This window comes from Lagopus leucura, unplaced genomic scaffold (genome assembly GCF_019238085.1).
Source record: "Lagopus leucura isolate 7727_CA_CO unplaced genomic scaffold, USGS_WTPT01 Super-Scaffold_100002, whole genome shotgun sequence".
NCBI classification, from domain to species: domain Eukaryota; kingdom Metazoa; phylum Chordata; class Aves; order Galliformes; family Phasianidae; genus Lagopus; species Lagopus leucura.
The window spans coordinates 90,351,296-90,378,757 of NW_024962263.1; the positions used below are offsets into that span (position 1 = coordinate 90,351,296).

The following is a 27,462-nucleotide window of genomic DNA, read 5'->3' on the forward strand; positions in this document are numbered from 1 at the left end:
TATACCTTCCCAAAGCAAGCATCCTGGCTTAATTATTACAAGGCAATCATCAGACATGATTTAAATACGAATATTTAATTAATACCCTGATCATTCTTTAGTTTATGTATTTCTTTTCCAGATGTCTTCCTTTTCCTTCTGACAAGGAGGGCAAGGAGGACAGACCTTGTGCAAGGCGGTTGCTCCTGAACAAAGCATGCCTTGTCAAAGCCACAAGACTCACTGAAAACACGTGAAGAAAACCTGTTCAAAGGGCAAAACACTTTAAGAGCTGACAAATGTCTTCATGTCTTGTGGCTTTCTAACTTGCCCTTTACAAAGCATGACATTAAGGAAGCAATCCAACTGTCAAGAAGTTATTTATATGACAAGTCCCACTGTTCCACTTCGGAAAGATACAAACTTCAATTTTCCACGAGTAGAATTTGTCTTTAGTTTGGTCCCTAACTATGAAATTGAACAAACGTTGTGAACTTGCCAGATTAACAGACTGTTAACATAACAGTTTTAATAGGAGGGTTTGCCAAACTCCCCTGCTCACTTTCCTATATAACTATCTACGTATCTATAGCTATACTGTGACACCTTGTTGCTCTAGTCCCAGTACATGACTCAAAGCAAACACTAAAGCTTAAAATACACACTATGAAGCCTAAGTGTGAAAGTTTAAGGCCAGACAATTTCACTAGGGCCAACATTTCACCATTTATATAAAAAAAAAAATCAACTTCATAGAGTCACAGAATCACCAAGGTTGGAAATGAACTACAATATCATATAGTCTAACCATCCACCTACCACCAACAGTTCTCACTAAACCTCTTCCAGTCACACAGATCTCCCAGTGCATGGATCATTTCAGGTTAGGAAAAATTACTTCTCTGAAAGAGCAGCCAGGCATTGGAACAAGCTTCCCAGGGAGGTGGTAGAGTCACCATCCCTGGAGGTATTCAAAAACCATGGAGATGTGGCACTCAGGGAAGTGGTTTAGTGGGCATGGTGGGATGGGTTGGTGGTTGGACAATGATCTTGGAGGTCTTTTCCAACCCTAACGTTTCTGTGAGTGGACACGGTGGTCTTGGATTGGCAATTGGACTTTTCAAACTCAATGAATCTACAATCTCAATTTGAAAACCACTTTACAGCCTCTTAAATAACTCCTCTACTTCTTTATTGCGTCTTATCCTTCAAACACTCACAGTGGAGATTCAACTTCCCCACAGTGTTGAGAAGTTCTCTCTCCAAATTCAAACTGTTAGACTCATGACAATTTCAGCATTAATATTTCTTTGTTTGGTCATCACTTGGACTGTGCATATTTACTAAAGTTAATGCATTAACCCCCTGATTATGGGAGGTTAAATTAAAGCATTGCCAAACCGGGAAAAGAAAACACAGATACCATATTGGAAGTAAAAATTGCAGTCCATTAAGACAGAAAAGAACCAAACTTTTTTTTTTTTTTTTTTTTTTTTAAACATCGATTATTCTGGAATAATTAATTAGCAGAGCTATAACAATACATAAAATTGCTAGCCTCTGACTCTTCTGATAATTTATGCAAGATTAAAGTATCGCTGTGGTTGCCTTTTCCATTGCCTAATTCAGCATTTTCTTTTTTCCTTATGAAAGCAAGACTCCAGATTTAACTGCTCTAATGCCCTTTTACAGTGTTTGGTGTAGTAAAATCTAACAGCCACTACAGCATGCTAGCAGGGAAATGATGGATCACGGAAGCTCGCAGAAGGGGAGCACAGTAAAATGCCCCAGTTAATGTTGAGACAGTAGAGTAAATCTTATTTTAGGAACACACACATCTATATACACACTGGAAGTGGTATCTCTGCCAAACTCCTTTCATCCTATCAAATCCCCTTTTGATTTTTCTCATTCATAATGGATGTTTCCATACAAAGGTTTTTCCTTAAAACCAAGCTAAATCTTGGTTTCTAGATGAAGCTCACCAATCAACAGCTGAACCCAAACAAGACAAACTCCATTTGGGCAAGAGGTTGGAATCAGGGAATCACAGAATTGAGTTGGAAGGGACCATTACAAGTTGGACTCATCTGCAAAATGCTTATTCAGAAGACATAAGCTGACCTCTTTCAAAAAGCAGAATCTGGAGCTGTTTTGAATACCTGCAACTCAAGAGTATCCTTCTCACCCCCAAAAACCTCAGAGCTGAGACCAAACAAGAGATGATCCAGATCCCACAGCAGATGAGGACACGTGGCTCTCCAGAAATGGACAGTAGGACATCCACAGAACACACTGCACCTTCTCAGGATGGTTCCTGAGCTGGATCTTACACCTCCATAAAACGTAGGTGCCACTGTTTCAATCAAAAGCTGAGTTACACTGCACCTTTCGAGCTGCTTGCTTTTGACACAAGGCTAAAAATAAGTGGCAAATACACGTGGGCTCTCAGGATGCGTTTCCGGGATGTTTTTTCAAGCCTGAAAGGAAGATACATCGTTGCCAGTGCTCAAAGCCTGGGCACTTTGTGCTCCATCTTAGGACAAGTTGACCCAGGATGTTTCCCCACCGCATCATTGTGACCACTTTGTGTTTTATATTTCATTCTAACACTTCAAGAATGTTCTCCTGCCATTTCCAAAACCCCAAGGGCAGGACAAATAACCCACAAGATCACTTCTGAGGACAGATCTGGGCTTCCAGCTGTGCTTCTCGATACCATCCAAAACAACCCCGAGCACAATCCGAAATAGAAGCCTGACAAAAAACTGCACACGTGTGGATTACAGAGGCATAAGAGAGAATGAAACTGTCCTCAAACTCAAATCCCCTATGGGCAAGAGCAAAATTCCCGTTGACAACTGAAGTAAAGGCATTTCCCCCATTCCCTTAGACTGAAGCAGAAACTCGAAACCACAGAAAGTGCTGCGACAGCACAGTTTTGTAGAGCACAGGAGATGCTGTCAGGCCCACAAAGCACTTACCCCAGGTGCACTTATGCATCTGTTACATATTCTGAGGGGTATTACTCATTTATACCGCTTTGTAGAGCACACAAAGCCCAGCACAAGCAAACAGATCCACGAGTGAAGAGCTTTAATTCTGCTCAGCGGCGATACGGGGGAATCGTCGCGTGAAGCTGTTCCTATGAAAATCAAATGGGACGGTTTTGCAGAAGGAAAATTTTTGAAAAGAATTGTACACGGGGATTTGGAGAAGAACGGGAAGCAGAAAGCAGAACAGAGGAACCTACCCAGGTTTTGCAGGGAGAGGAGCATTTGCGCTGGGGTGGGATTTGGGGGATTCTGACAGCACTGCGGTGGATGCTTTGGTATCAGCGCAGCCATCAGCTCACAGCCAGGGAAACATCTGCAATTTCAGCTGTGACCGTGCTGGGGATACTTGCCGTCAGTTTGCATATTAGGTGCAGGAAAATAGCAAGAAAAGGAAACAAAAGGGAAGAGGCTCATTGTCAAGCTCCAGGCTGTAGAGCCATTCGTATTTAAGTGCCTTAAATGCCCACTTTTCTTTCCCTTCTTTTGACTTTAAGTACACAAGGAAGGACAATCAAAGGGATAAAAAAGGCAGCAGCACTGAAATTCAGCACAATCAGAGCCAGATGGGTTGGAAACTGTGTTTTAAAACTACGTATCAGCATCCCAGCTTCTTCAGATGCATTCCTTAAACAGAGAGGATTGGTGATGAAACTGCTTGGATATTTCTCACCCTGAGGATATCCAGAGGGCTGTACAATCTGTTACACCTGCAAACAGAGGTCATGCAATATGATTTCTGCTCCGTACCAGGACACCCAGCCTCCGAGGTCAAAGCAGCAAGCTACACAGTCCACTTTTTGCACCTGCAGAGGAAACTTTGGTGCACAGATGGAGCATCTGCACAAAGGAAAAAAAAAAAAAAAAAAAAAACTCATTTTATCACCTCTGCCATTCAGTAAAGCAATTGCAAACCGTATCATAAAAGTCACAGCAAGGAGAGACATCTAGCACTCAACAAGAGATGACCAAAGGTACACTGTGCTACTCTGCTCTGGAGATGTGCTATTTGGAGGAACAGGGTGGCACGATGCATCCCCAGGAGGACAAGGCAGATGCACGTCCCGCTGTGCTCTCTGCTTTCTTTTTAGTTTCTCCTATTTAAGTCTTTATCCAAAGGGAGGTTTTCTTTTTGTTGCGGCCCTGAAAGGTCTGAAATCTTAGCAAAGGACCCCCGTGGGCTTGAAAATATCAAGGGTCAGAGCCAATGAAAGGATGTCATACACCCCCAAAGCCAAATATTTCTTCCTGTTGTATAAATATATTAGTCCCCAAAGACATGCTTGCTATTAACAGCATTTCAGAGTCAAAACAGCAGCCAGAACTGCACACAGGCACAGGAGATGCTCTGAAATAGAGGATACGTGCACAGAGAGATTATTTTCAAGCAAGCAATTTGAATTCTGCAGCAAAAGGAAGAAAGAATGGACGCAACTAGGAATAATTTAAGCAATTCTGTGTGAAGAGCAGAGTAGTTTACATGGCAACCCCTGCTGCTCCCCAGACTATCATCACTTGGTCTTTATGGTCTGTTTGCAGGTGTTCCAGATGTGCAATCAGCACCTTGCACACATCCCTACCCAGCAGGCCATTATCATCACGTGCCTGGCACATTTCCATCCAGATGTTCCCCAAAGTGCAGTCCTCGGGTCTGACCCCAAGCTCCAGCACAGCTCTGAGCTCTGGGGATAAGGTGGTCCCCGCTGCAACGCCTCCTCATTTAGCAACACTGACTTCCCTCCCTCAAAGCAAAATGTTATTTTTAAAAGAGCTCTCTGAAAACAGAATCCCCACTGTTGGCTGCCTGCAGTTCGTTTTGCAGCTTGGGACAAGTCACCTGCAAATGCCAAGTGAAGCCAGAAACCCTACACCGTTACTTACGACCGCTGACGTAACCCAAGCAGGCAAAGAGCCAACTATGTGAACTTTTCCCAATTACTGCAAAGGAGCAAACAGCCACTTTGCAAGACACTCCTTCGCTGATCCAAAGGACAAGCCAGAGATCTGCCAAAATCATGATTTATGGGCAAGGTCAACCTACATACAGCAGCACAATGCCATTATCCTGGTGGTCTCAAGTGGCACAAGGGGGTTGGCGAGCTGGGACTGCTCAGAAGATGAGAATAACGATGGGGTGGGGAAGAAAAGGGAGAAATTTGAGGGGTCCTGAGCACTGTGCATGACACAAGATCTTCCTTTCGAGGGAAGGGACTCTTCATAAGACGTCACAGAGGCGTCAAACTCCTGAGTAATGCAACTCGAGATGTCACCTGCAAACAGGAGCAGCACTTTGTGCTATTCACTAAAGGGAAAATAAAAAGCAAAATGATAGTAAAGCAAAGAAAACTTCCCCTTGTTTGGAAAGAATTAAAAAATACTTTATTACACAGGAATCTCCCCATTATAACTATTGACTAATAGACCTTCACTTTATAAGTTACAAGAAAAAAAGAGAAGAAGGTCAACACTGAGATTCTCAAAGCTGCCAAAGGGATACAGACAGCCAACATCAATAAAATTAACAGCAGCTGGGCATTCAGATGCCAGCCATAACTTACTGCTCACCATTTACGCCCTGCTGACTTTCTGCACTTGCCTGGGCACGAGTAATGCAATCCAGTTCCCTCCACGTCGACTACTGGTCATTTCCAAGTGCTCATCCCAATGTTCTCATGATGCACGGCTTGGAGAGTTAAGAAAGAAATGAAGATTTGGGGAATTTTCCCAAAGGTGACTATTGCTGTTTGTAATTAAGGAGTTAGTAGACACTTATAGAGTCTTAGGATGGCTTGGGTTAGAAGGGACTTCAAAGATCATCTCATGACAACCGCCAGGTTCCAATCCCTACTTCTGCAAACTGAAGGGGGAAGGTCTTATCCAGGATCTTACGAATCCTGCTAGAATATTTGTTTGGAAAGAAGCAAATGCAAACAGGATTTCCTTCTATTCAATACATTGACAGAACCCAGCTGCAATGCTGCTGGTGCTAACAGAAGACAAGAAGGAATCTGGTATCATAAACAATTCTCCCACCTCAGTGGAGAGCACAAGAAAGGTAAAGAGAAGCAGGAAAGAAGTATTTTGAAGTGGGAAGGATGCAATCTAGCCTCCTAGCAGCACGTGTTGTGGATGCAACAAAAGATGCAAGCTGAAACCCCAGGAAGGTGGTGGAGGTATCACCTCTGGAGGCATTTAAGAAATGTGGAGATGTGGCACTTGGGAACACTGTTTAGTGGGCACGGTGGGGGTGGGCTGGGGTTGGACTTGATGGTCTTGGAGGTCCTTTTCCAACCTTAATGATTCTATGACATGCTTGCAGCTAACTCTTGCTCTGGCCACAGATTTGCAGGGCTACAAGGTTCTGCCATCTGCCAATATTTGACTCGCCATTGCCAAAGAACTTGTACAGAGGAGACGACAACATCTTACCAAAGCACAGTAAAGCTTCAATAGTTAGCATCTGCAAAGTGCACTGGACAGGCAAAGAGCTGAGAAATCATTAAGGTTGGAAAAGACCTCTAAGATCACCCAGTCCAATCCCCACCATACCCACTAACTGTCCCTCAGTACATCATCTCCACGTTTGTTGAATACCAGAGACAGTTGTTCCCTGTTCCAAAGAGCCTATTTTAATGTGTTACCACTCTTTAAAATAAACTTTTCCTAATACCCAACCATTCACATCCCAGTGCGAATCCACTCTGCTCCCTTAATCATTAAAAAAAAGAACTAAAGGGTGACCCACCACTGTGCAACATGGCAAACATCCCTCCATAACACACTTCTCCCACATCTTCCCAGGCATAACCCAAAAGCCACTGCTTAAAAAATATAAAAATACTTGAATGTACTTTTCATATGCAGAGCAGGAGATGGCTTAAAGCAGGAGGAGGTCGTTAAGTTTAACACAGGTTGGATATTAGGAAGAATTCCTTCTCAGAAAGAGTGGTGAGGTAATTAGAATGAGTTGCCCGCAGAGTCACCATCCCTGAAGGTGTGAAAGAGAAGGGTGGATGCAGCATTGAGGCACATGGTGAGGATGAGTTGGGGTTGGACTGGGTGATCTTGAGGTTCTTTTCCAAACTCGATGATTCTATAAACTCTGAAGGTTCAACCCTGGGTCAGCAGTGAAATAACAGAATCATAGAATCACCAAGGTTGGAAAAGACCTTCAGGATCATCCCAGTCCAACCATCCACCTATCACCAATAGTACTCACTAAGCCACATCCCTCAACACAAAATCCAAACGTTCCTTGAACTGCGTCCTCAGTGAGTGAACCTGGCACCTGCTTGTATGGCAGCGTTTGAGCCTTTTGGCACAAACATCAATACCAAAACCCCCCAAAAAAGGGAGGCTGCAGCATGCATACTTCATGCAGCCCCTGTGCTCCTCAAGTCAGAGATCACTGACATACTGCAGTACCCCATTTCTGCTGCAGCACGACGTGGGATTGCTGAAGTCACAGCAGATTTGCAGAAAAGACAAATCGTCTCCAGAATGCACTCCTTGTACAATCTGCCCATATGTGTGGGGCACAAGCCCCATTTTGGGGGCAATGACCCCCACCCCACTGTCACAGCCATGCCCCAAGAACACCATCACCCCACTGCGCATGGCCAGCTACTTCTCCCTGGACTCCATGCACCTCACAGGCACTTCTCAACCCATCCTCAACCCCATGGTGACATCAGCATTGAGCAAAGTGGGGCAGGGGGACATGGGGGGACTTGTGGGGGCATATGGGGACACAGGGACATGTGGGGTCAGAACTACAGAAGTGAGAGGAGCTGGCATGTGGAGGTGATACAGGGAGGTGGCAGAACGTGCCAGGAGTTTGAGCAGCACTGCAGGGCAGATGAGCAGTGCCAGCCCTACCTGGCGGTGATGGTGACACTTGAGGATGAGGAGCTGCTATTGGTCTTCAAGCAGGCAGTTTGTTATCCATACATAATACCACACTTTTTTTTTTTTTTTTTTTTAAATCAGTGACAGTATGTGATCTGATCCAACGTCTTTGAAAAGTGTGGTTTAAGTACCGTCAGCTGAGAACAGCAGCAGAACACGGGGCAACTGCAGGGAGAAGGCGTGGGGAGGGAAGTGAGGAAAGAAAGGAGAAAGCCTGAAAAAGGAAAGGGAAAGGCACAGGGAGAAGGAAGGGGGCAAGGCATAGGGGAATGAAGGGGAATGAACAGAGCAGCTGTAGAGCAGCCTAAAAAGCAGCAACAAGTTCTGGGAAGACTGTAGAGTGTGAGATTCTGTATCAGGTGTGTATTTGGGTATGTAAGTTCTTATTACTTATTATTAACCCGATGCCAAGTGAGCCTGCAGGAGGCTGGAAGGCTCCACCACAAAATGCATACATAGCTCATGCATCCCATCCTGCTTGCTCAGCAGCAGCACTGAGGAGGAACCACACACAATCGCCATGCAGGAGAGACCCAAATCCTCATCACATCACATTTCACAGCACTTTTACAGTGGTATGGGGGCAGAAGTCATAAAACGAAAAGCTAACGGTGTGATAGAAACCATTGCCACTTTGCTCCTGGAAACGAATAACGGCAAAGTTGTGACCCACTCATTCAAAAAGAAGAAATAAATGAATTATTACATTTTGAAGGGCTGCATCCCTCTCCTGCCACAGCAGAAACCCAGTTCAGCAAACCCTCAGCCCAAATCCTGAGAGGAGTTCCATGACTGGGCTTGTTCAGCCTGGAGAAGAGAAGGCTGTGGGATGACCTCACTGCAGCCTTCCAGTACCTGAAGGAAGCCTTCAGGTAGGGTAAAAGGGTAAAAGGTAGGAAAGGGTAGATAACAGCAAGACAAGGGGAAATGGTTTTAAGTTGAAGAAGTGAAAATTTAGGCTGGATATCGGAGAGAAATTCTTACTATAATAGTGGCGAGGTGCTGGAACAGGGTGTCCAGAGAGGCTGTGGATGCCCCATTCCTGGAGGCATTCAAAGCCAGGTTGAATGGAGCCCTCGGCCAGGGCAGCCTGGTCTAGTATTAGATATGGAGGTTGGCAGCCCTGCCTGCAGCATGGGGGCTGGAGCTTAATGATCCTTGAGGTCCCTTCCAACCCAAGCCATACTACAGTTCTATGATCTTGGCACTAAATTCTCACCCCTGACCAACACCGAATTATTTAAGAAACACAGACACGGCGATGCAATTTACCCCAGAGAAAGCAGAAGCTCCTTTGCACTTCTCTGCTCACAGCCAGCTGCGACTGCCTGAGCAACTCTGGGCAGCCGGCTGAGACATCCTGCCTGCAAGGGGACATTACAGAGGGGAAAAGACACCAAGCAGCCCCTCACCAGCATCTTTGTGATGCTCCTCAATCCCCACAGGCGACGCAGGTTCAGCCCGCGCCGCTGCTGAACAATGCAGTTTGGAATTCAATTAAAGTGATTATCTGTTGTGCCAAATAAATTGTGTACAGCATATATCCCGCAGCATTTTACACCTTCGGGCTCATTATTTTCTAACTGTTTCCTCCTGTTTATGCTCTTTCAAATTAAATTGCTGATAATACGCGCCAAAATAAAAAATGAGCGCACCTTGTCCGAAGAAAATTGATTCTCCTTTTTCCTGAACCGGGCGATTGCCAGGTTTTATATACTCTGTTCCTGGCGATCATTAGTAATTCAATTTTCTTTTTATTAGCCCCCTTATCTGCTGAGCAATATAGTGGCAGAGCTGACCTCTTTCGCACGGGTAAATGTTTAAAATCTTTTCCCTGATTAATTTTGCCAGTTAAGGAAAAGAGGAGAAATGGCCCGGCTCTTAGCCATCACAATGAATAAAGCTTAATGTTGATTGTGATGGAATTTCTAATGCCAAAGAAATTGATTGAACGCAGCAATTACACCGCAATAGTAACTCAAGGGAAATGGGATAGTTTTCTCCTGGCCATAGCCTTTTGGTTATTTAAAACAATCCAATTTGCAAGGATAATTATATATTAGTGTTTTATCTGCCACTTGAAATGAACATGGGAGTTTTGATACTGGCCCAGCATTAGCAGGTTATTGCTGCAAATTACTTGATATCTGCTTTCTTTCACATAAAGACGAAATTAGGCCATCAATAACCAGAAAAAGGTGGGCTGGGGAAATGCGAGGGGCACGAGTGCCCTCTGCAGGGCTGAGGGGAAGGAAGGGCAGCAATAAACTCCCCCAAATCCCAAATCTTCCCCATTATTGGAGAACGTCACGCAGCTCCACGTTGGGCATACAAAGAATAGGCACAGCCCAGCTCTCCTGCCCCTCTGACACCCAATCCTTGCCAAAAAAAAAAAAAGAAAAAGTCATTTTAAGCCATTAGTTCTAGTTTATCCTATAGTAAAATCAAGGCAATAAGAGACAACAGTGCCAAAAGTCCAAGCAGGGTGAATTCGACCAGAGCAGTGCCACTGCATGGAGGGCAAGCATTGATTTTTGCAGCTTGCAATTGCAACCACTCGTCTGTTTTTAAATGAGCTGAGAAGGGGCCTCATCCTGCAAGACACCAATTGTTACCCTCACAGCTCCCAATATGGTAGAAATAAAAGGGGCTTTCCTATATCCACACCTGCAGTACAGGAGGAACAGGAACATCCCTTTGCCACCACTTTTGGGTCAGGCAGAACTCAATTGAAAGTTAGGATTTGGCCTTCAAACGTATCACCAGATGATGATATCACCATGCTTTGGTGGGGGATAACTCCCCCTTCACTTCACTTCACAAAAACCCAACTGTTGCTGCTCAACCTCATCCAACAACACATGGCCAAACAGTCTGAAGGAGACTGTCTGAAGCATTGCCATCCCAGCATGCACTTTGCTATTTTATTACATTGGCTGTTTGCTGCAACAAATAAGCAAGGGAAGGCCAATTCAGGATAGACATTTGACATTTAGACAACATAAACACAACATACCATTACTGGCAGGAAAGCTGCTCAGTAAATGACTTAGCAGGAGTCCAGGGTTTATTCTCTGCATCAAAACTTTTGGTGTCAATGTCCCCCCCCCCCCAAAAAAAAAAAAACAACAACCAAATAACCACACCAAACAGTTGGGAGAACTGCAATCAGTGGAAACTCCACTCAGATCTTAATTATTAAACTGTACCTCCTCTATACAGTCTAGTCCACCTCCTCTATAGAAAAACACATAGAGGAAGCAAGTTTAGGCAGGAGCCTGGTCCAGATTCCAAATGAAGTGGACACCATGCATAAATTGGGATGCCATCAGCTTCATCAAGCCACAGGGTTGGCAACTGAGTGAGTTCACAACTTCCAACAAAGCAATTATCTCCAAGTTCTCCTTCCCTTCAAAAAGAGCTTATGAACTTAAGCAGGAAGGAAAAAGAAAAGAATACTTTAATATTAATGATTCATTAATATTAAGCACTAAGTTGTCAAGTAGTCCAAAATCTAAAGGCTGTTTTATCAACATTAATTTGGCTCAACATTTTTCATTCCTCTTTGCTTTGGTCACACACATTTGAGATCTTCTGTACAAACAGCCCCCACACAAACCTTCTGTGGATTAGGCAGTTATCTGCATTAGAAATGCCATCCCATTAGATCAACTTCAGTTTGGGACATATCCCAATTCTGAGCACCCTCACTCATCCCATATTCAGATGAAATATTTCAGAGTTACTTTACGACAGCTCCAAGCTCATTCACAGTGAGAACAACCCATCAGTTTGTGACTTTCCATTTCCACAAATGCCAAATGAGGAACATCTGAGCTTCCTCGAGTCTCACCCAGATCCTCACATAAAAGTAAGGGATGCTGCCTTGAAAATATCCTATCTCTGTTTTAGCATCCAACAGTTTCTTTGTTGGCCACACAAGTGTCACAGCCTTCCAGCTCACCAACTTAGTGCTCAGCCTTCACCAAGCGACAACCAAAGTTCATTCTGCAATTTCAGAGCTGTCAGGACTTTTGCTGAATTTCTCTGCCAGCTGAAGAAGCAAAGCAGCTGTGCATTGCCTGGCAGCTGCCTCCCCGTGCAGAGCTGCTGATGGCACACGAAGGAGCATCTGTCAAGTCCTGTGGGATCCCTGAAATGGAGGTACAGCAGAGGTAAGAACACCAGCAGCCATACAGCCATATGATACCAGTACTTTCAAGAACCAAATCAAGATGTTTTTCAAGCAGGTGCTGCAGTTTGCAAAGAAAAAGCCACACAGCATAAACACCAGCCTCTGTAAAGTGAATTCTTATTTCTACACTTATCAGCCCAGACAACAAAACACACAGATCCAGAATGGAAAACAACATAAGTCACTTTGACAGCTCACAACCTCATAAATCAGGCTTTGTTACCACGCATCAGAAGTACCTTAATCATTTGATCCACTTTTGGGCAGGGGACTGAACTAAATGCTCTCCCCAAGTGACTTCCAGCCCTATTTTTCATTTTTCTCTTTTTCTTAAGCTTCTTTGTTTGCATTCCTCCACTTTGATAAAAGCCAGGAACGCAGCTGTATTTCTGCAATATCTACATATTTTCAGGCCTACGTGGTTTAAGATATAAATCTTTTCACCATGGGACTGTTCATTACCTTCAATCAAGGAACTAGGATTCAGCACACATTCCCCAAAAGCACAGGCTGCTGGCAGCTGACAGTCATGCTCCCAGGAGAGCAGATTTTGATCTATTTTGTATATTCTCAGCTTCATTTTGGCTGGGCACACACTTCTGCTGAGAGATAAAATGAAGAGATGCTTGCTAAGCCCCAGACAAGCCTCAATGGCAGCTCAGAGCCTCCCCAAAGCTGCAGTACTCTGACCTCCTCTGCTTCCCACACAGCAATGCACACAGCTGAGCAAACTCTGCTCCCTGCGTAGCACTGTGGTTCCACCTACACAGAGCAAAGATGTGGTTTAACCTCAGGTCCTGAGCACCACAACAACTTATAACCCTGTAAACAACATCTCTATTTCCTCAGGCTGTTGCAACCCTAAATCCCTCTCCAAACAGCAAGATGTAAGCTGACATCACTCAGTGAAGCAAGACTCAGCTCCAAAATCATGGAACACAATGGTGGAGCATCAGCATGAATGCAGTTACATGGATGTCCACTTTTCCTTACCTCCTTACAAGCCACATCTGCATCCTCAAGCACCAGATCCAAAATTCTCCTCACAGCATCCTTTCCATTCCCCCAAATCTTTCTTTAAACACATGCAGTAAAAATAATATGTTTTTAAGTTATATTTTTCTTTTCCTCCCATTAAAAAAAAGAAAAGAAAATCTTCTTTCTCCTGGATCACAAGCCCCCATTCTTGTCTTTTGGTCTGTCCAAACACAGCAACATCTTAACACAGAGCTATTTCAACCAGAAATAATTACAATTACATGTGTAAATTCAGTAATTAAAGTGCAGCTTTACCTTCTGAGGCAAACTGCAGCTATCGTGTAGCCCAAGCAGCCTTTTCTCTATTCAAGCAATACCTATGATAGCACCACGATACCAACGAGCTCAGCATAGGCACATAATCAAAATGTACTTGTACCCACTTCAGATTAAACTGTGGGTGATTATGTTGACACTGAACAAGAGAACCTGACTTCAAAGCCAGAAACATCATGATACTGCTTCATGTACTCCTCGGTGCAACTCTGCCAGCCCTAAGAAGTCAGTGTCTGCTCTGACTATGAACCCAAACCATAAGGGATCCAATATTTCTTTAACAACTGCAATTTTAACCATATTCAATACAAAAGACATCTCACTGGGACACAGGTGTGCTTGCTAACTTCCAAAGGAGCATCTCATGACATGACACGAAAAGCACAAGCTTTTCTCTTGTGCAAAAAGAGAGATCAGTCTTGTAGATGCATTGCTACTGCCTCTGCTGTTCTCACTTTCCTGAGCATCCTCCAATGTGATGCTTGCACGTCTAGCAAAACTGCATTCAGAACAAAAAGGAAGCTTTGAAATGACTCTATCTGGAGATGTCAGAGCACAGCTCTGGGTTAAGGCAGAAGCCTTACTCCATCCAGAACTCCTCCCAGTTTGTTCCAGGACCTATAACAGCAGATCACCCAGAGGACACGATAACCAATTTTCCATTTCCAAGAGCCTCTCTTGGAGCTGTTTTCAGCAAGCAGCCTCAGGATGCCTGTTCCTACCTTCCCTGGAGGAGCCCTGGTTCCTGGCAGTCGGCAGCCTGCAGAGCCTGTGCTTGGTGATCTGCACCAGCCCCTTGGGCGAGGAGCGTTTTGGAGTCACAGAAGCTTTTCCCCGCAGGGTGTTTTTCTTCCTGGGATGGAAGGGGCTTTTCAGTGGTGTGGTGAGCAAGGGACTGCTCTTCTTATCCGCTGGGTAGCTGTGAATGCAAATACCAGACTGTTAGAAGAGGGTGGGGGTGTGATTGAAACACAGTTGGTCCTCTTGCTCACAACTGAAACGGTGGGTCACCAAGCTCTGTTTCTCCTCCATAATGCCGCCCTGTAAGAAGCACTAAAAAGAACACTGCAAGAAAATAAGTGAATCTAAGGAATTTCTGGCAAAGAAATGGAGCATGAGGTGTTTGACAGCTTGACTCAACTCACTTCTGCTTAAGAGATGCAGAGGAGGGAATGGTGTCCTTCAGAGAGATGACAGGATCAAAGGAGAGGACCTGGGAAAAGGTACTACCCAGTCCCATAGCAAAGATCACACATCTGTGCCGCTGCCTCCACTTCATCCCACTTATCCTTTCCTTAAGCCCACCCTGGCTCGCATCCAGCCCTGATGAAAACATCAGCACAGAACACAGCTTTTCCACCAGGAAGTCCTTGCAGCACTTCCACAACACTTTCGGGGAAAGTTTGATCCCAACCCCCTTATTTCCCCTCCATTTCCAGTCCAGATAACTCAGCCCATACACCTTTTCCTTCTGCCACGCTTCATTTTTTAATCTTGCCCCTATCAGACACAGGGATAGTGGAAAAATCATTCCAGAAGAATCTCAGCTGCTTCAGCACAACACATTTTCCCAGGATAGCAAAACCTGACACCAACCCTACAAGGAGAGGAGTAAGAACCTTCAGGGAAGATGCTTGGGTTGCAGTGGTGGACAGCCCAAAAAGAATAGTACTAAAAGCAGAGAGCACTGCAGATCTATCAGATTTACAGCTAGGCAGCATTTCTTTCCAGCACACACAGCCTGCACAGCTCAGCTTCTGTCTCCTCTCTGTCCCTGTGCATCTTACAGGCACGGATAATAAAAGGTAAGTGTGATCCAAGTCTGTTCTCCTTTCACCAGCCCCCAGTGCAACAAAACTCTGAAAATAAATCAATAGGGAAAGTACCTATTTCCTTCTCTTTGAATATTGGTCTGTTATCCAGGCCAGGGAGAAGCCTGGTTAGTGCTGAGCTGAAGTCTTTGGAGAAAAAGGAATGGGAAACAAGTTCTGTTTGAAAAATTAAATTCTGAGTTACCCAGACTGATAAAACAATTAAAATATCAGTCCTTGCAACCCTGAAAAGCAGGATTCCTCCATAGAGAACAGAGTCACAATAGCTGGAAAGGGGAAAGCAAACAGATCCACCAATATACAACAAGTCTCACTGTAATTTCATTCATATCTATGCCTGTAACTTATGTGCAGTACCCATTATTCAACACAGAAGAGATCCTTTGTCCCAAAGGTATAAAGAAAAAACTGTTCCAGCTTCACTTAAAGCCTATGGACATGTGCAGTGACAATTCTTCTGAGAAGACCAGCAACTCGACATGGTTTGGTGACACGGTGACGGTTAAACACGATGATCTTAGTGGCCTTTCCAACCTTCATGTTTTCTATGATCTTACCTTGAGCTTGCCTTCCTCTTGATGATTTTTGTCCGACTCTTCACTTTATAACTGGTAAGCACAGCCTCACCTAAGGAGGGATTCACTCCAACTGATGTTTCACCGGGAGGCAGCAGGTTGAAGGCAGAGGACATCTTCTGATCCTCCGACTGCCACCTGAACGCTGACTTGGATGTGGAGGGCGAAGCCTGCAGGCTGGAGGCTTTCCACTTATACTTGCTGGGAGAAACACCCACTTTGGATTGCAGCCCCGATTTCTTCACCTTTGCTCCCAAATCTGTCTTTGGAGATATTTTTGAACCTCTCTCAGCTCCACCAGTGATCTTCTTAGCGCTGTCAGAAGCTCTCGGGCTGATCCATCTCTTCACAGGACGAGAGCATTTACTAGGGTTTGCAACCCAGGTATAATTGGTTTTCCTGAACTTTGAAGCTTTGCTGGAGACCGTCACCGAGGCAGCTCTTTGGAGACTGGAAACTTTGGGGATTACAGAAAACTTGTTCTTCACTGGAGACATCACAACTGCCGAAGTCAGTGCCTGAGTCGGTTTAGAGTGCATCTCTGCATTTCCAAAGAGCTTTGGCTCTCTGTGAACGTCCTCAACTTGCTCCCAGCTGCACTGCCCCAGAGCGGGTGGCTCTGGCTTCCACCACATCGACTGCTGAGCCTGCTCACAGCTCGGCAGAGCTGACAGTGGCTGTGGCTCTGTTTTCAGTGTGACAGCGCTTTCGCTGGCACTTCTGGAGCTTTCAGCCAGGTGCACCTTTCTGGGATTGTCAAACGGGTACGATGAGCTGACAACACGGTGCGACGAACTAAATGAAACAGAGAGAGAAGGCTTTGGCTCTTCTTCTTGGTTTGTGTACAGAGGAATGGAAGAATCCTGCACATTACCATCATCCGGAGCAACAAGCTCTGTTTTAAGCCCAGAAACATCACAATAAACACTCGCATCACTAAATCCTTCAGTACCTACAAGACCAGTCTTCTGTGTCACCTGGATGCCCACAACGATGTTCCCATCTGTTGTTAAGTCCACTTGTCTCTCTGGGGACGCTGCTGATGGCACGGCTGCCTGGCTGTCTTCGTTGCTCCCAAAAGCCCTGGATGTGGTGGCATTCCCAACATCACACCCTGGTCCTGAGGGCTGGTTCACAAGGGAGTATTTCTTCCTCCAAGAGTGAGCTCGGCGTGGCTGGAAGTCCCTGGGAGGCTGCAGCTGGGGATACCGGGCTGAGAACGCTCCCCTCCTGCTGAATGGGGCCTGTGTGGTGTTGCTCCACATCCGTGGAGCAGAAGACAGCGGTCGTGGCACATCCCCATGGGTGTTCCTGTGGTTGTCTATGAGACCTGAAGAACAGAAGACAGCATCTGTTAATTGTCAATCATAGAATCATAGAATCACTAAGGTTGGAAAAGACCTAAAAGATCACCCAGTCCAACCGTTCACCTATTCCCAATAGCTCCTACTAAACCATGTCCCTCAATCCCAAGGGGGAGGTTTCCAACATCACAGCTCTAGTTTTCCTCACACTGCAATGAGGACGATCACTCACTTTGGCCAGATTTTAGGTAAGTGGTGCTAGAAAATGAAAAACAAAAAAAACACCAGGCACACACACACACAAAAACTTGGAAACAATTATTTTCTTCAATCTTCATGAAAACTGGTAACAAAAGTGATACAGCATGACAGCAGGTCTGATGTGCAAACAGACCTTTAACACACACTTCATTACTGCTGTTGGCCACCTTCTGATCCTTTATACTCCTTTTTTTTTGGGGTGTGCCAGCACCAAAACAGACCATCAGTATTCTTGTTTTTGGAGCCTCACGAAATGAATTATTTCAGAGCAACCTCTGAGCCCTGCTACAATGTTGGCAGGAGGGTTCCACTTACACTGAGCTGCTTACACATGTAGCACAATGCAAGCCCAAAACATAAAGTAACAATGAGGAAGCTCCAAAGCAGCCCCAGCTTTGTACTGAGTCACTGCACCTTCATCCCTTTACGACGTCACCATACCCCCTGGTGCTTTGGGCTCCTAATTAGCAGCTGAGCTAATCAACACGCATGGATTACAGAGGGTCTGCCTAGTGTTTAGAAAACATTTTCAACAGAAGGGATTGCCAAAGGATTTTAGAGCCTTATATGTAGGTGTTAGCATGCTCCAGCATGAAATTTTTTTTCTTACTGCCCAACAAGAGGGTTCTTGGATGAAGTAGATAGCTGCAAAGCATTTCTAATATGGAAAAATTACCTTGTGGGGCTACAAATAGAGCCAGTTATTTCTAAGAACGAGCACTGATGCTCTCCCAAGCAAGGAAAGGGCATACAAATACACCCACTCCTCCCCCACAAAGCTGATGAGGAATCCAAGGAATGAGAACGAGGGACACAGCCCCATTCTGTGCCACCTGGGGATCCCAAATGTTGCTCCTGAACATGACAAGGAACTCTTGGGACATGTCCCTCCCAGGAGGGTGACATGCACTGCAGTGTGCGGATGCCCAGAGGTCTCCACCTACCCCTTACCCTCTCCCACTCAGGTCTCCTACATTCTCTCCCCAGACCCAACACTCCTGAGCTCTCTCCTCTCCCCATCTCCATCCAGAAAACCCAGGGCCGCCATTTTCTTTGCACTCCTAGGCCTTCTCCACATCCTTCCATCCTTCTTCTCTACCCCCAGCCTACTCCTTCTCTACTCCTAAAGACATCTGCCTGCCCCCACACACCTCACAGGCCTGCTGGCCATCCATACATCCCCCATGTATCCCAGGAGCCTCCTGGCAACACCCCCACAGACCCCTACACACCCCAGGAGCCTCACATCCCCCTATGGCTTCTTGGTGGCCACCACAAGCCGCAAACACCCCAGGAGCCCCACGAAACCCATGCACCTCAGGTGCCTCCGAGCTATTCTCGCGAGCTTGACGGACATCCCGGCTACCCCCCCACAATACCACGCGTCCGAGGAACCTCACGACTTCTCCCACAGGCCCCACGCACCCCCACGAGCCTTCTGGCTACCCCCCACACACGCCAAAGGCCTCTTGGCTGCCCCCACGGACCCCATAGGCCTTCCTCCTACTCCCACGCCCTCCACGCACCTCCTAAACGCCCCTCACGGTCTCCAAGCCTCCCCCAGGCCCAGCCCTACCGTACCCTGCAGCAGCCGGATCTCTCTCCGCAGTCTCTCCCTTTCCTCCATCCCTGCAACGTTCCCGCAACGCCCCACACGCGTTACGTCATCATCCCGCGACAGCCGGTATTGCTCGCTCACGTGACCTCGCACCGTCACGTGACGCCCACGGGTCGCTGAGAGCGTTGCTTGGCAACGAAGGAGGCTGCGGCCTAGCGTGCATTCTGAAGCCTGAAGTAGGCCTGGGCCTTGTTCTTCTCTCTCTTCCATCCCAGTCCGGCCCAGTCTGGCTCTCTCTGCTCCCTGTCCCCATCCCAGCGTGGCTCAGCTGTTTCCAACCATCAGCCTCATGTAGCTACCCCTTGTGATCATCCTCTGTCCCCATCCCCTTTACCTCACCCTTCTCTGATCCCAGCTCCACTAGTCCCATCTAGGTCGGAGTCCATTGGAGAGTCCAGTGAACAGTCACCAAAATGACCATGGGCCTGGAGCAGCTCTGCTGGGAGGAAAGGCTGAAAGCGCTGGGGCTGCTGAGCATGGGGTAGGGGATCCTCAGGAGGATTCCATTCATGGTTATAAATCTGTCCCAGCAGGGATTTATAGCCAGGAGTGTCCAATGGCAGGCCAGCGCAGGGACTAACTGTGTCTCAGGAGTTCTCTCAGCTCATTACTTAGCACAGGGACCAGAGAGGAGCCTGGGGGACTGGTTTTGTGGATCTCCAATCCCACCCAGACATGGAACTGCCCTTCTCAAGCAGAAGTTGGACCACATGGATTCAGAGGTGCTTCCAACTTCATCCATTCTGTGATTCTATGATCTACCTTTCCCTATGCCCCAGCCCCATCAGGGTCCCCTGCTCACAAATACACACACAATCACACAGAATGGCCAGGGCTGGAAGGGACTTCAAGGATCATGAATCTCCAACCCCCCTGCCACATGCAGAGCCACTAACCTCCCCATTTAATACTAGACCAGGCTGCCCAGGGCCCCATCCTATCTGGCCTGGAGCACCTCTAGGCACAGGGCATCCACAACCTCTCTGGGCAGCCTGTTCCAGCACCTCACCACTCTCTCTGTACAGAACTTCCCCTGACAACCAACCTAAATCTTCCCTCCCTCAACTTAAAACCGTTTCCCCTTATCCTGCAGTTGTCTACCCTTTCAAAGAGTTTTGTGACACATTTCTTTGGCAGCTTTCAGGGCTTCTATATTATAGAGTCATAGATTTATCGAATTATTAAGGTTGGAAAAGACCTCTAGGATCATCTAGACCAACCATCTACCAAACACCAATATACCACCCCATTACTGATTACCTGCCAGAAATTGTGGCAAATCCAGTAGCACCAGGTAGCTTCCTGAGATCTGCTTCTACTTTCTCACCCTAAAAGGACTTTTTTATGACCTGGACTGTCCTACATGCCCCATCTTGAAAGTCACATGGCCTGCATAAATCAGGAGTAGCTACAAAGTACATCCATAAAATTGAGAGCGCAAACAGAGAATAACATCATCTATATAGACATTTTCCTCCAGGAGTTTGTTTTCTTCATAATTACATTCTTCCCTAAGGGAATAAAACCCATCACGTTAAACAAGGTCACAACACAATGCAGTCAGAGAGCCTCTTTGCTTCCCCCGAAACCCTTTGGAAGACTAATATGCATCCTCTTCTGCAATCCTGTGGGGTAGGGAAGGGGCACCAGAGGGCAGATCTGAGATGAAAACCTCTGATCAGCATCAATTGATCCCCAAGCCTCACCCAGAATTTTGTAACCACTTCACACTGGTAGAAACTGGCACTTGTGCCAAAAGCAGCCTCCTCCGCTCCCAGCTGCTTGCTCCCTCCCTGGTGCTGGCACAGAGATTCGAGTGGCTTGCATAAATGAGCAAGAATGAGCTGCTCTGAATTAAAATTAATTCAGCACATGCACAAGGAAAGCTAATTTTTAACAGAGGGAAGCCATGTATCCACCCCTCCCACAACACCCCATGTTGGGAACAAATGAGCCGAAAGCAGCGTTTTGCCAATCTGTGCCAAAATACCACTCCCACAACACCCAGCCTTGGGAACAAATGAGCTGAAAGCAGCATTTTGCCAACCTATACCAAAATACATCACTACAAAAAGGTAAGTACGGGGCAAGGTAGCACTGGAGGATGTTAGGCTCCCTTTGGTGCTTTTTGGATGCTCTTTGGAGTATCCTTGGGTGTTCTATATAGGAAAGTTCGGTGGACAAGGGGTGTAGAGGAGCAAGGACAGCACTTTTATCTTGAACTGGATCTTCTATAGGGAAGAGACAAGAGCATCATGCCTTGAGGCATGGAATACTCCCATGTAGGATGCTGCATCACTAAAATTCTTGTTCCTTTCCAGCATTCTGTAAGGAGTTCATTGACACCTGTTACAAACAGCACATCTGAAAGCTGCAGGAATTCACAGCACTTGTTCTTTGTTCATAACACTACGCTTGTATGACACTTGTTTGTAAGTCTAATTTAATTAAAATAGCAGTAAAATGCAAGTGTGGGTTTTTGGTGCTGGGCTGGCAGGGTATCTGTGTGAAAATGCCCCAGGCAGGCTGGCACACTTAAAAGAAATTAAATTGTCTCATTCCACCCAGAATAAACATGGTGCTAATCCCTCTAATGGCCCTAAACATCACTAGAACTGCGGATCCAGCGACAAGTGTGCAATAGGACCCAATTAAGCGGCTCACACATTTGAAATCATGGTCTCATCGTGGTTTAGTCTGGAGTCTCTCAGTGGCTAAACGTGCTGAGACAAGCAAAAACACGAAACTTCATTAAGCGCTGCACCAGCAGATTGCTGGGACCTGACGACAAGGGTGAGTGGGAGGCATCGGCATTTCTGCCACCTGCTCCCAATTTCCAAAGGCATAGGGATCTCCAGGGAACCCTGGATCCTCCAGCATGGCCTGGAATCCATTAACAGGAGCATCCTGCCTAGGAAAGCAGGTGTAATTCTTCTCTGTGGGGCACCTGTGGGTCTCAGATGAAGCACTGCAAAAAGTCTTGAAGGAAACATATTAATAAAAACTTTAAAATTGTGGGAATCCAGAAAGAAGTGGGAAATCTATATTGTAAAGGCTTAGAAAACGTGAGCCATTGAAAATTGGAAATATTTATGTGTGGCAATATTAAAAAAGAAGACAATGAAGAAGGAGGAGGAGGAAGAGAAGAAGAAAAAGGAGAGGGAAAAAAAAAGAATGAGAAAGGAGAAGGTGAATGAGAAGTAGGAGGAGGAGAAAGAGAAGGGGAATGAAAAAGGAGAAGAGAAATAATATTAAAAATAATATCTAATCAGATGTGCGTGATGTCCTCTTCCCCTTCACCTTCTCCTTTCTCTTCCCCTTTTTCCATTCTATTTCCCTTCCTCTTTCTTCCATTCTCCTTCTCCTCTCTCTCCACCTCTGTTTCTTCTTTCTCCTCCTCTTTTTCATTCTGGTTTAGTTTTCTGCTTGATCTGGCCTTCAGTAAGATTCGCCACATACCCACAAAACTATAAGCAATGGAATGAAGGTCCATGGGAGAAGAACAGCATGGGGATCTCTTCTGAGGCACTAGCATGAACCTGTCTTGCTTGGACCTAAGCACAAAACCATGAGAACATCTTGAGGTGGCCCATCACAAGCTGCAAGCCTCTGAATTGCAAAGAAGACTTCAGTCCACACTCTAGCTGCCAAGAAATCTCTGCCTCCCTTTTTAACCAGTCTAGTCCCAGAGAGCTGTTTCTCCAAGATGAGTTGCTCAGATGGCAGGTGAGAAATGTGCAGGTACTTGAGAGGAAGACGGAGCATCTCATAGCATCACAGAAACACTAAGGTTGGAAAAGACCTCTAAGATCATCTAGTCCAACCATCCACCTTCCACCAATATTGCCCACTGAACCATGTTCCTCAGTGCCACATCTCCACGTTTCTTGAACGCTTCTGAGGACAGTGATTCCATTACTTCCCTGGGCAGCCTGTTCCAACGGATTTTACCACTCTTTCTTAATTTGCAATGGAAGGAGATCAGGAGCTGATGCAGTGCTTCAGGAGGAGGAGTGCCATGGGCCAAATAGCAGCAGAAGAAATAAGCACAGTTCTCTTTAGAGACAATTGCAATAACACCTTTGTACAAGACAGCAGTGAGAACTAACTTGAGTCCAAGGAAGAAGGAAAGCATCAGGGGAAAAGGAAGAGCAATTCAAGCAAGATAGTGTCGGGTTATTAAATCCAAGCTCGAAAACAAAGAGGTGCTGCTAATCCTCCTAAAAGCCCCAAGGGCTCAGCTCAGGATCCCAGGGGTCATCTCCTGCATCCTCCAGCCCCTCGCCCTGCTCTGTAGGAGCTCAGCAGCTATTTATCACTGAAGGAAGTTGCTTCTTCTCCAAAAAAGTTTTCGCTATTTTAACTTTTGCAAAAAAGAAATCTCCTCCCCAAGGGCAAGCAAACTCTCGAATCCTATTTTTGCTGATAATAGCACGACTAGGAGCTCTGGGGAAGGAGATGTCTCCTGGGTTAGATGGAAACCAGAGAGGAAAATATCAGCAACAGGAAAAGAAACTGCTGCACAATCCTAAAGGAAAAACCACCTTCATTTATCAAGTGGGCAACAGTTTTCTGCTATGATGTCTATTTTTCTGCCCTTTTTCTTGCCTGCAGTCTCGCTGCTGGCACAGGCACACAGACTTAAATACATGAATCTGGGGAAGGGGAGAAATGAGAGCAATAATCGGTGCTGCCATTCCCAGCTCTTTGCCAACAGATTTCTTTCTATCCTCTACTTTTACCTGCTGAAATAGGAATGGTTTGGGCAGGGACTGAACAGCCCCCTTCCACCTTCTGGCTATGGCCATGCAAGGCTATATGAATGTCCTCTTGTCCCCACCGTCCCCTTTGCAGACACTTTGGATCGTCCCACTTTTACTGTCTGTTCCACATTTCTCGGTCCCAGGCCAACGCCATTGCAACACCACCTGCAAAGATCAATTGCAACATTTCCATTGCACGACCTGCAGCTCAAAGGCTCGTGGCTAAAAAACATTTGCAAAACCTTTCAGTGCAACGAGGCTCTGGAATTTCACAACATGGCCAAAGAGAGGAGCAGCAAACCACACCCAATAAACAGAAATCTGTGACTTATTGACTGAGAAGTGCCAGTCCTACAAAGGGAAAGTAGCATCAGCTTTTTATTTTATTTTATTTTTTTTCCAGAGAGGAAGAGATGCTCAGAAAGATTTTGGTGACATTTTTAAATGGTTTGGGGTTTGTTCTGCGCTGGCTGCCCTCCCTACTTGGGAGCTTGGGAACTCTGTGGGCAGATCTGCCTCCGGGAAAGGACGTCCATGAGCAAGGATGAATCTTTTGGGTTTGTTTTTTTTTAAGAAGGAAGCACAGATTTTGGGTGTTCAGCTTCACCAGGTTTTGGGGTGCCCCAAGTCCTGCTACCCACACACTGCTGGATGGGGAGGTTCAGTCCTTCTGCCTCTTCCACCCCCCATAAGGTGCTTTGCTTTGGTAACAGCTTGGTTACATCTTTGCTCCGGAGGAGCTAAAATTAAAACAGTGACTCCATTGCAGACTGAAAACAGAGCATTCCTTCTCTGCCTGCGTGCTTTGGATGGACATCAGAAGCCAAACTCATGCTGCAAAATCCCCTGTGTAAAAGCAATCTTCTATTCTGATCCTCTGTTCGCTGTGGTTGGGATGTTCAGTTCCCAGACCTGCGCTCAAGGGGCTCTGAGATGGGATTTGCCTGGATATGGAAAACATAAACACAAGAAAGCCAACATCTCTGCAGCTCACTGCTTTAAACAAAAGCTCATTCTGCTCCACAGAAGGGCTGAAAACAGAAGTTGATTCATGGATAAAGAAAGAAAAAATAAATTTAAAAAAAAAAACAAAACCACACAACAAAACACACACAACAACATCAGGATCTCATCTTTACCCTAATTCCCTAATTCTTCATGGAAGAATGTAGACTGCCAAGCACAAACGTAGAGATCTCTACTTGCACCCTTAAAAGCTGAGAAGATATTAATGGCTCCCATAAGCCATGAGTGGAGCTGCAAACCATGAGGATCGTGGCAACCACTGGGATAGGAATGAGGATTTCATGGCATTCAGACAGAGGCACGAGTCGCTCCAAGTGGGTTCTGTGTTTGATGGCTTTCATGAGGACTGAAATAGCCTCCGCAGGTTCCTTGTTCACAGCAGCTCCTGTGTCTCATCTCCCAGCAGGGCTGGTGGCTGATGATTCTGTGCTGAGCCTCTATCATCAGGACTCAGGTTCCTAAGCCTCCACCTTTGGCATCCTTGGGTAGCTGAGCCTCCATCACCGGGACCTTGAGACTCCTGAGCCTCAACCACAGGATCCCTGGGCTCCTGAGTCCTCATCACAGGGACCCTTGAGTACTTGAGCATCCATCACTATGAACCTGAAAAGCCCAAGCCTTCATCACTGGGATCTTTCAGAGCCTGAGCCTCCACAATCATGGCCCTGAGGTTCCCAAGCCTTTATCACCAGGATCCAGAGATACCTGAGCTTCCATCAGCATATCCTTGAATCCTCAACCACAGGATCCCCAGGTGCCTGAGCTTTGGTCACTGGGACCCTGAAGTTTCTGAACCTCCGTCACTAAGACTTTCCTGGTGCCTGAGCCTCCATCACCATGGCCTTGAGGTGTCTGAGCCTCTATCACTAGGATCCTAAGCCTCAGTTACCAGGACCTTGAGATGCCCAAGTCTCTATTATTGGGATCCTTGGGTACCTGAGCATCTGTCACCATGACCCTGAAATGCCTGAAGCCTCCATCACTGGGACTTTCTGGAGCCTGAGCACCCATCAACAGGACCCTGAGGTGCCTGAGCCCAACACCAGCCCCTCTGGGTGCTCCAGCATAGAGCCCCAGTGCTGCACTGTGCCACTCTGGTGCAAATCCCATGGCAGCCCCACAGATCCAAAGCATGGGGATGAGAAAAAAACTCACCCTGAACCCCTGCATCCCCAAATCCTCTGCTCCCTCCTCAGCCCCATAGCTCCTTAGCCCCACAGCTTGCCCTGCTGCCAGCTGGGTTCTGCCCAGGCTCAGCAGCGCAGAATAAATACAAAACAGCCATTTTCTATTTCTTTATTCCTTTTTTTTTTTTTTTTTTTTTTTTTTTTTTTTCCCCCCCCCCCACCGCTTTTCCACCCAATCTGCTGCTGCCCCATCCCTGGAATCCCCTCCTCCATCCATTGGTAGGTGCTGGCGATACCCCCAGCGCCCATCCATCTTTTGGCTTCCTCTAGATGTCACCCTCCGCCGCCTCTTCCGTCGCTGCGATTTTCCTTTCTCCAAGATCCAGCTTTTTTTTTTTTTTTTAAATTCCTTTCTGATCTCTTTCCGGCCATGTGTGATTGCAGTTTCCTCTGGGCGTCCATTTCATCAGCCCGAAATTAAGGAGCGGAGAGAGGGGGCAGCAGGCGGCCGCCTCCTTAAAAACCCCAACCCCCCCCCACCACCCTCATCCCTCCGCACCAGCCCCACACCCCAGGTTGGGCACCCCGCACCCCGCAGCCCCATTCGGCTTTTCGGGGAGGCCGGGGATTGATTTGCTCCGCTTGGCTGCTTTTGGGGTGACTTTGCTTTTTGGGGGGAGGTGACTTTGCTTTTTTGGTGTTTCGGTTTTTTTTTCTTCTTTTTTTTTTTTTCTTTTTTTTTTTCACCCAAGGTATCCCCAACCTTAAGGGCTCCTGGTGACCGGATGGTTTTTATCCCTCCAGCTCTGAAGCCATCACCCATCTCCCCCCGACCCCTCTGGATGCGAACCCCAGAGTCGGATTCTCTCATTGCTCAGAGAAAATCCCCGCAGAGGATTTGGCTTTTTTGCTCCCCCTTGGGTTCGTTCCTTCATGCATGAGACAACCCCGGCTCTGCGGCTCCGGCTGGCGATGGCCGCGCAGTGAAGATGTCCATGTCCAGGCTCAACAGTGTCAATGGCTTTTTGGAGGACGGCAGGATGGAGGCAGGGGACATTGGAAGGATCCTCCGCTGCCTGGAGATGGGCACCGTCCTCACTTTGTTCTACCAGAAGAAGTCACAGAGGCCAGAGCGAAGGACATTCCAGGTGAAGCTGGAGACCCGACAGATTATCTGGAGTCGGACACCTGAGAAGGTGGAGGGAGACAGTGAGTACTGGAGACAGGGGGCTGGGGCCACTGGCTGGTTGTCTGGCAATGGTGGACTGTTCTACAATGGTGGGATGTCCTACCACATTGGGATGTGTGGAAATGGCAGGATGTTCTACTATGGTGGGATGTCCCACCACGTTGGGGTGATCTCATGCAGTGAGATTCCTGGCTATGGTGGGATATTCTATACCACATTGGGATGCTTGACAATGGTGGGATGACCTACCACACTGGGGTGATCTCCTGAAGTGGGATGCCTGGCAATGGTGGGATGTTCTACCAAGGTGGGATGTCC

General features: G+C 46.5%; 2 protein-coding genes across 3 annotated transcripts in view; one reads left to right on the forward strand and one right to left on the reverse strand.

The window, feature by feature from the left end:
- The window catches only part of ZC3H3 (zinc finger CCCH-type containing 3), a 155,140-nt gene extending 136,061 nt beyond the window's left edge, over positions 1-19,079 (reverse strand). The window contains exons 1-3 of the mRNA XM_042868848.1: positions 19,003-19,079; positions 15,839-17,186; positions 14,172-14,368 (exon numbers count right to left, since the gene is read on the reverse strand). Coding sequence (XP_042724782.1) covers positions 14,172-14,368; positions 15,839-17,186; positions 19,003-19,048 — 1,591 coding nt within the window. The 5' untranslated portion in view covers positions 19,049-19,079. The remainder of the gene's footprint in view (positions 1-14,171; positions 14,369-15,838; positions 17,187-19,002) is intronic.
- A 7,333-nt stretch (positions 19,080-26,412) lies between these two features.
- LOC122178905 (1-phosphatidylinositol 4,5-bisphosphate phosphodiesterase gamma-1-like) overlaps positions 26,413-27,462 on the forward strand; it is a 16,804-nt gene continuing 15,754 nt past the window's right edge. The window contains exons 1-2 of one of the 2 annotated variants that reach the window (XM_042869457.1): positions 26,414-26,530; positions 26,760-27,164. In XM_042869457.1, the coding sequence (XP_042725391.1) occupies positions 26,945-27,164 (220 nt within the window). In that variant the 5' untranslated portion in view covers positions 26,414-26,530; positions 26,760-26,944. Of the gene's footprint in view, positions 27,165-27,462 lie in introns of both variants that reach the window. The other variant, XM_042869456.1, reaches the window with a different exon arrangement.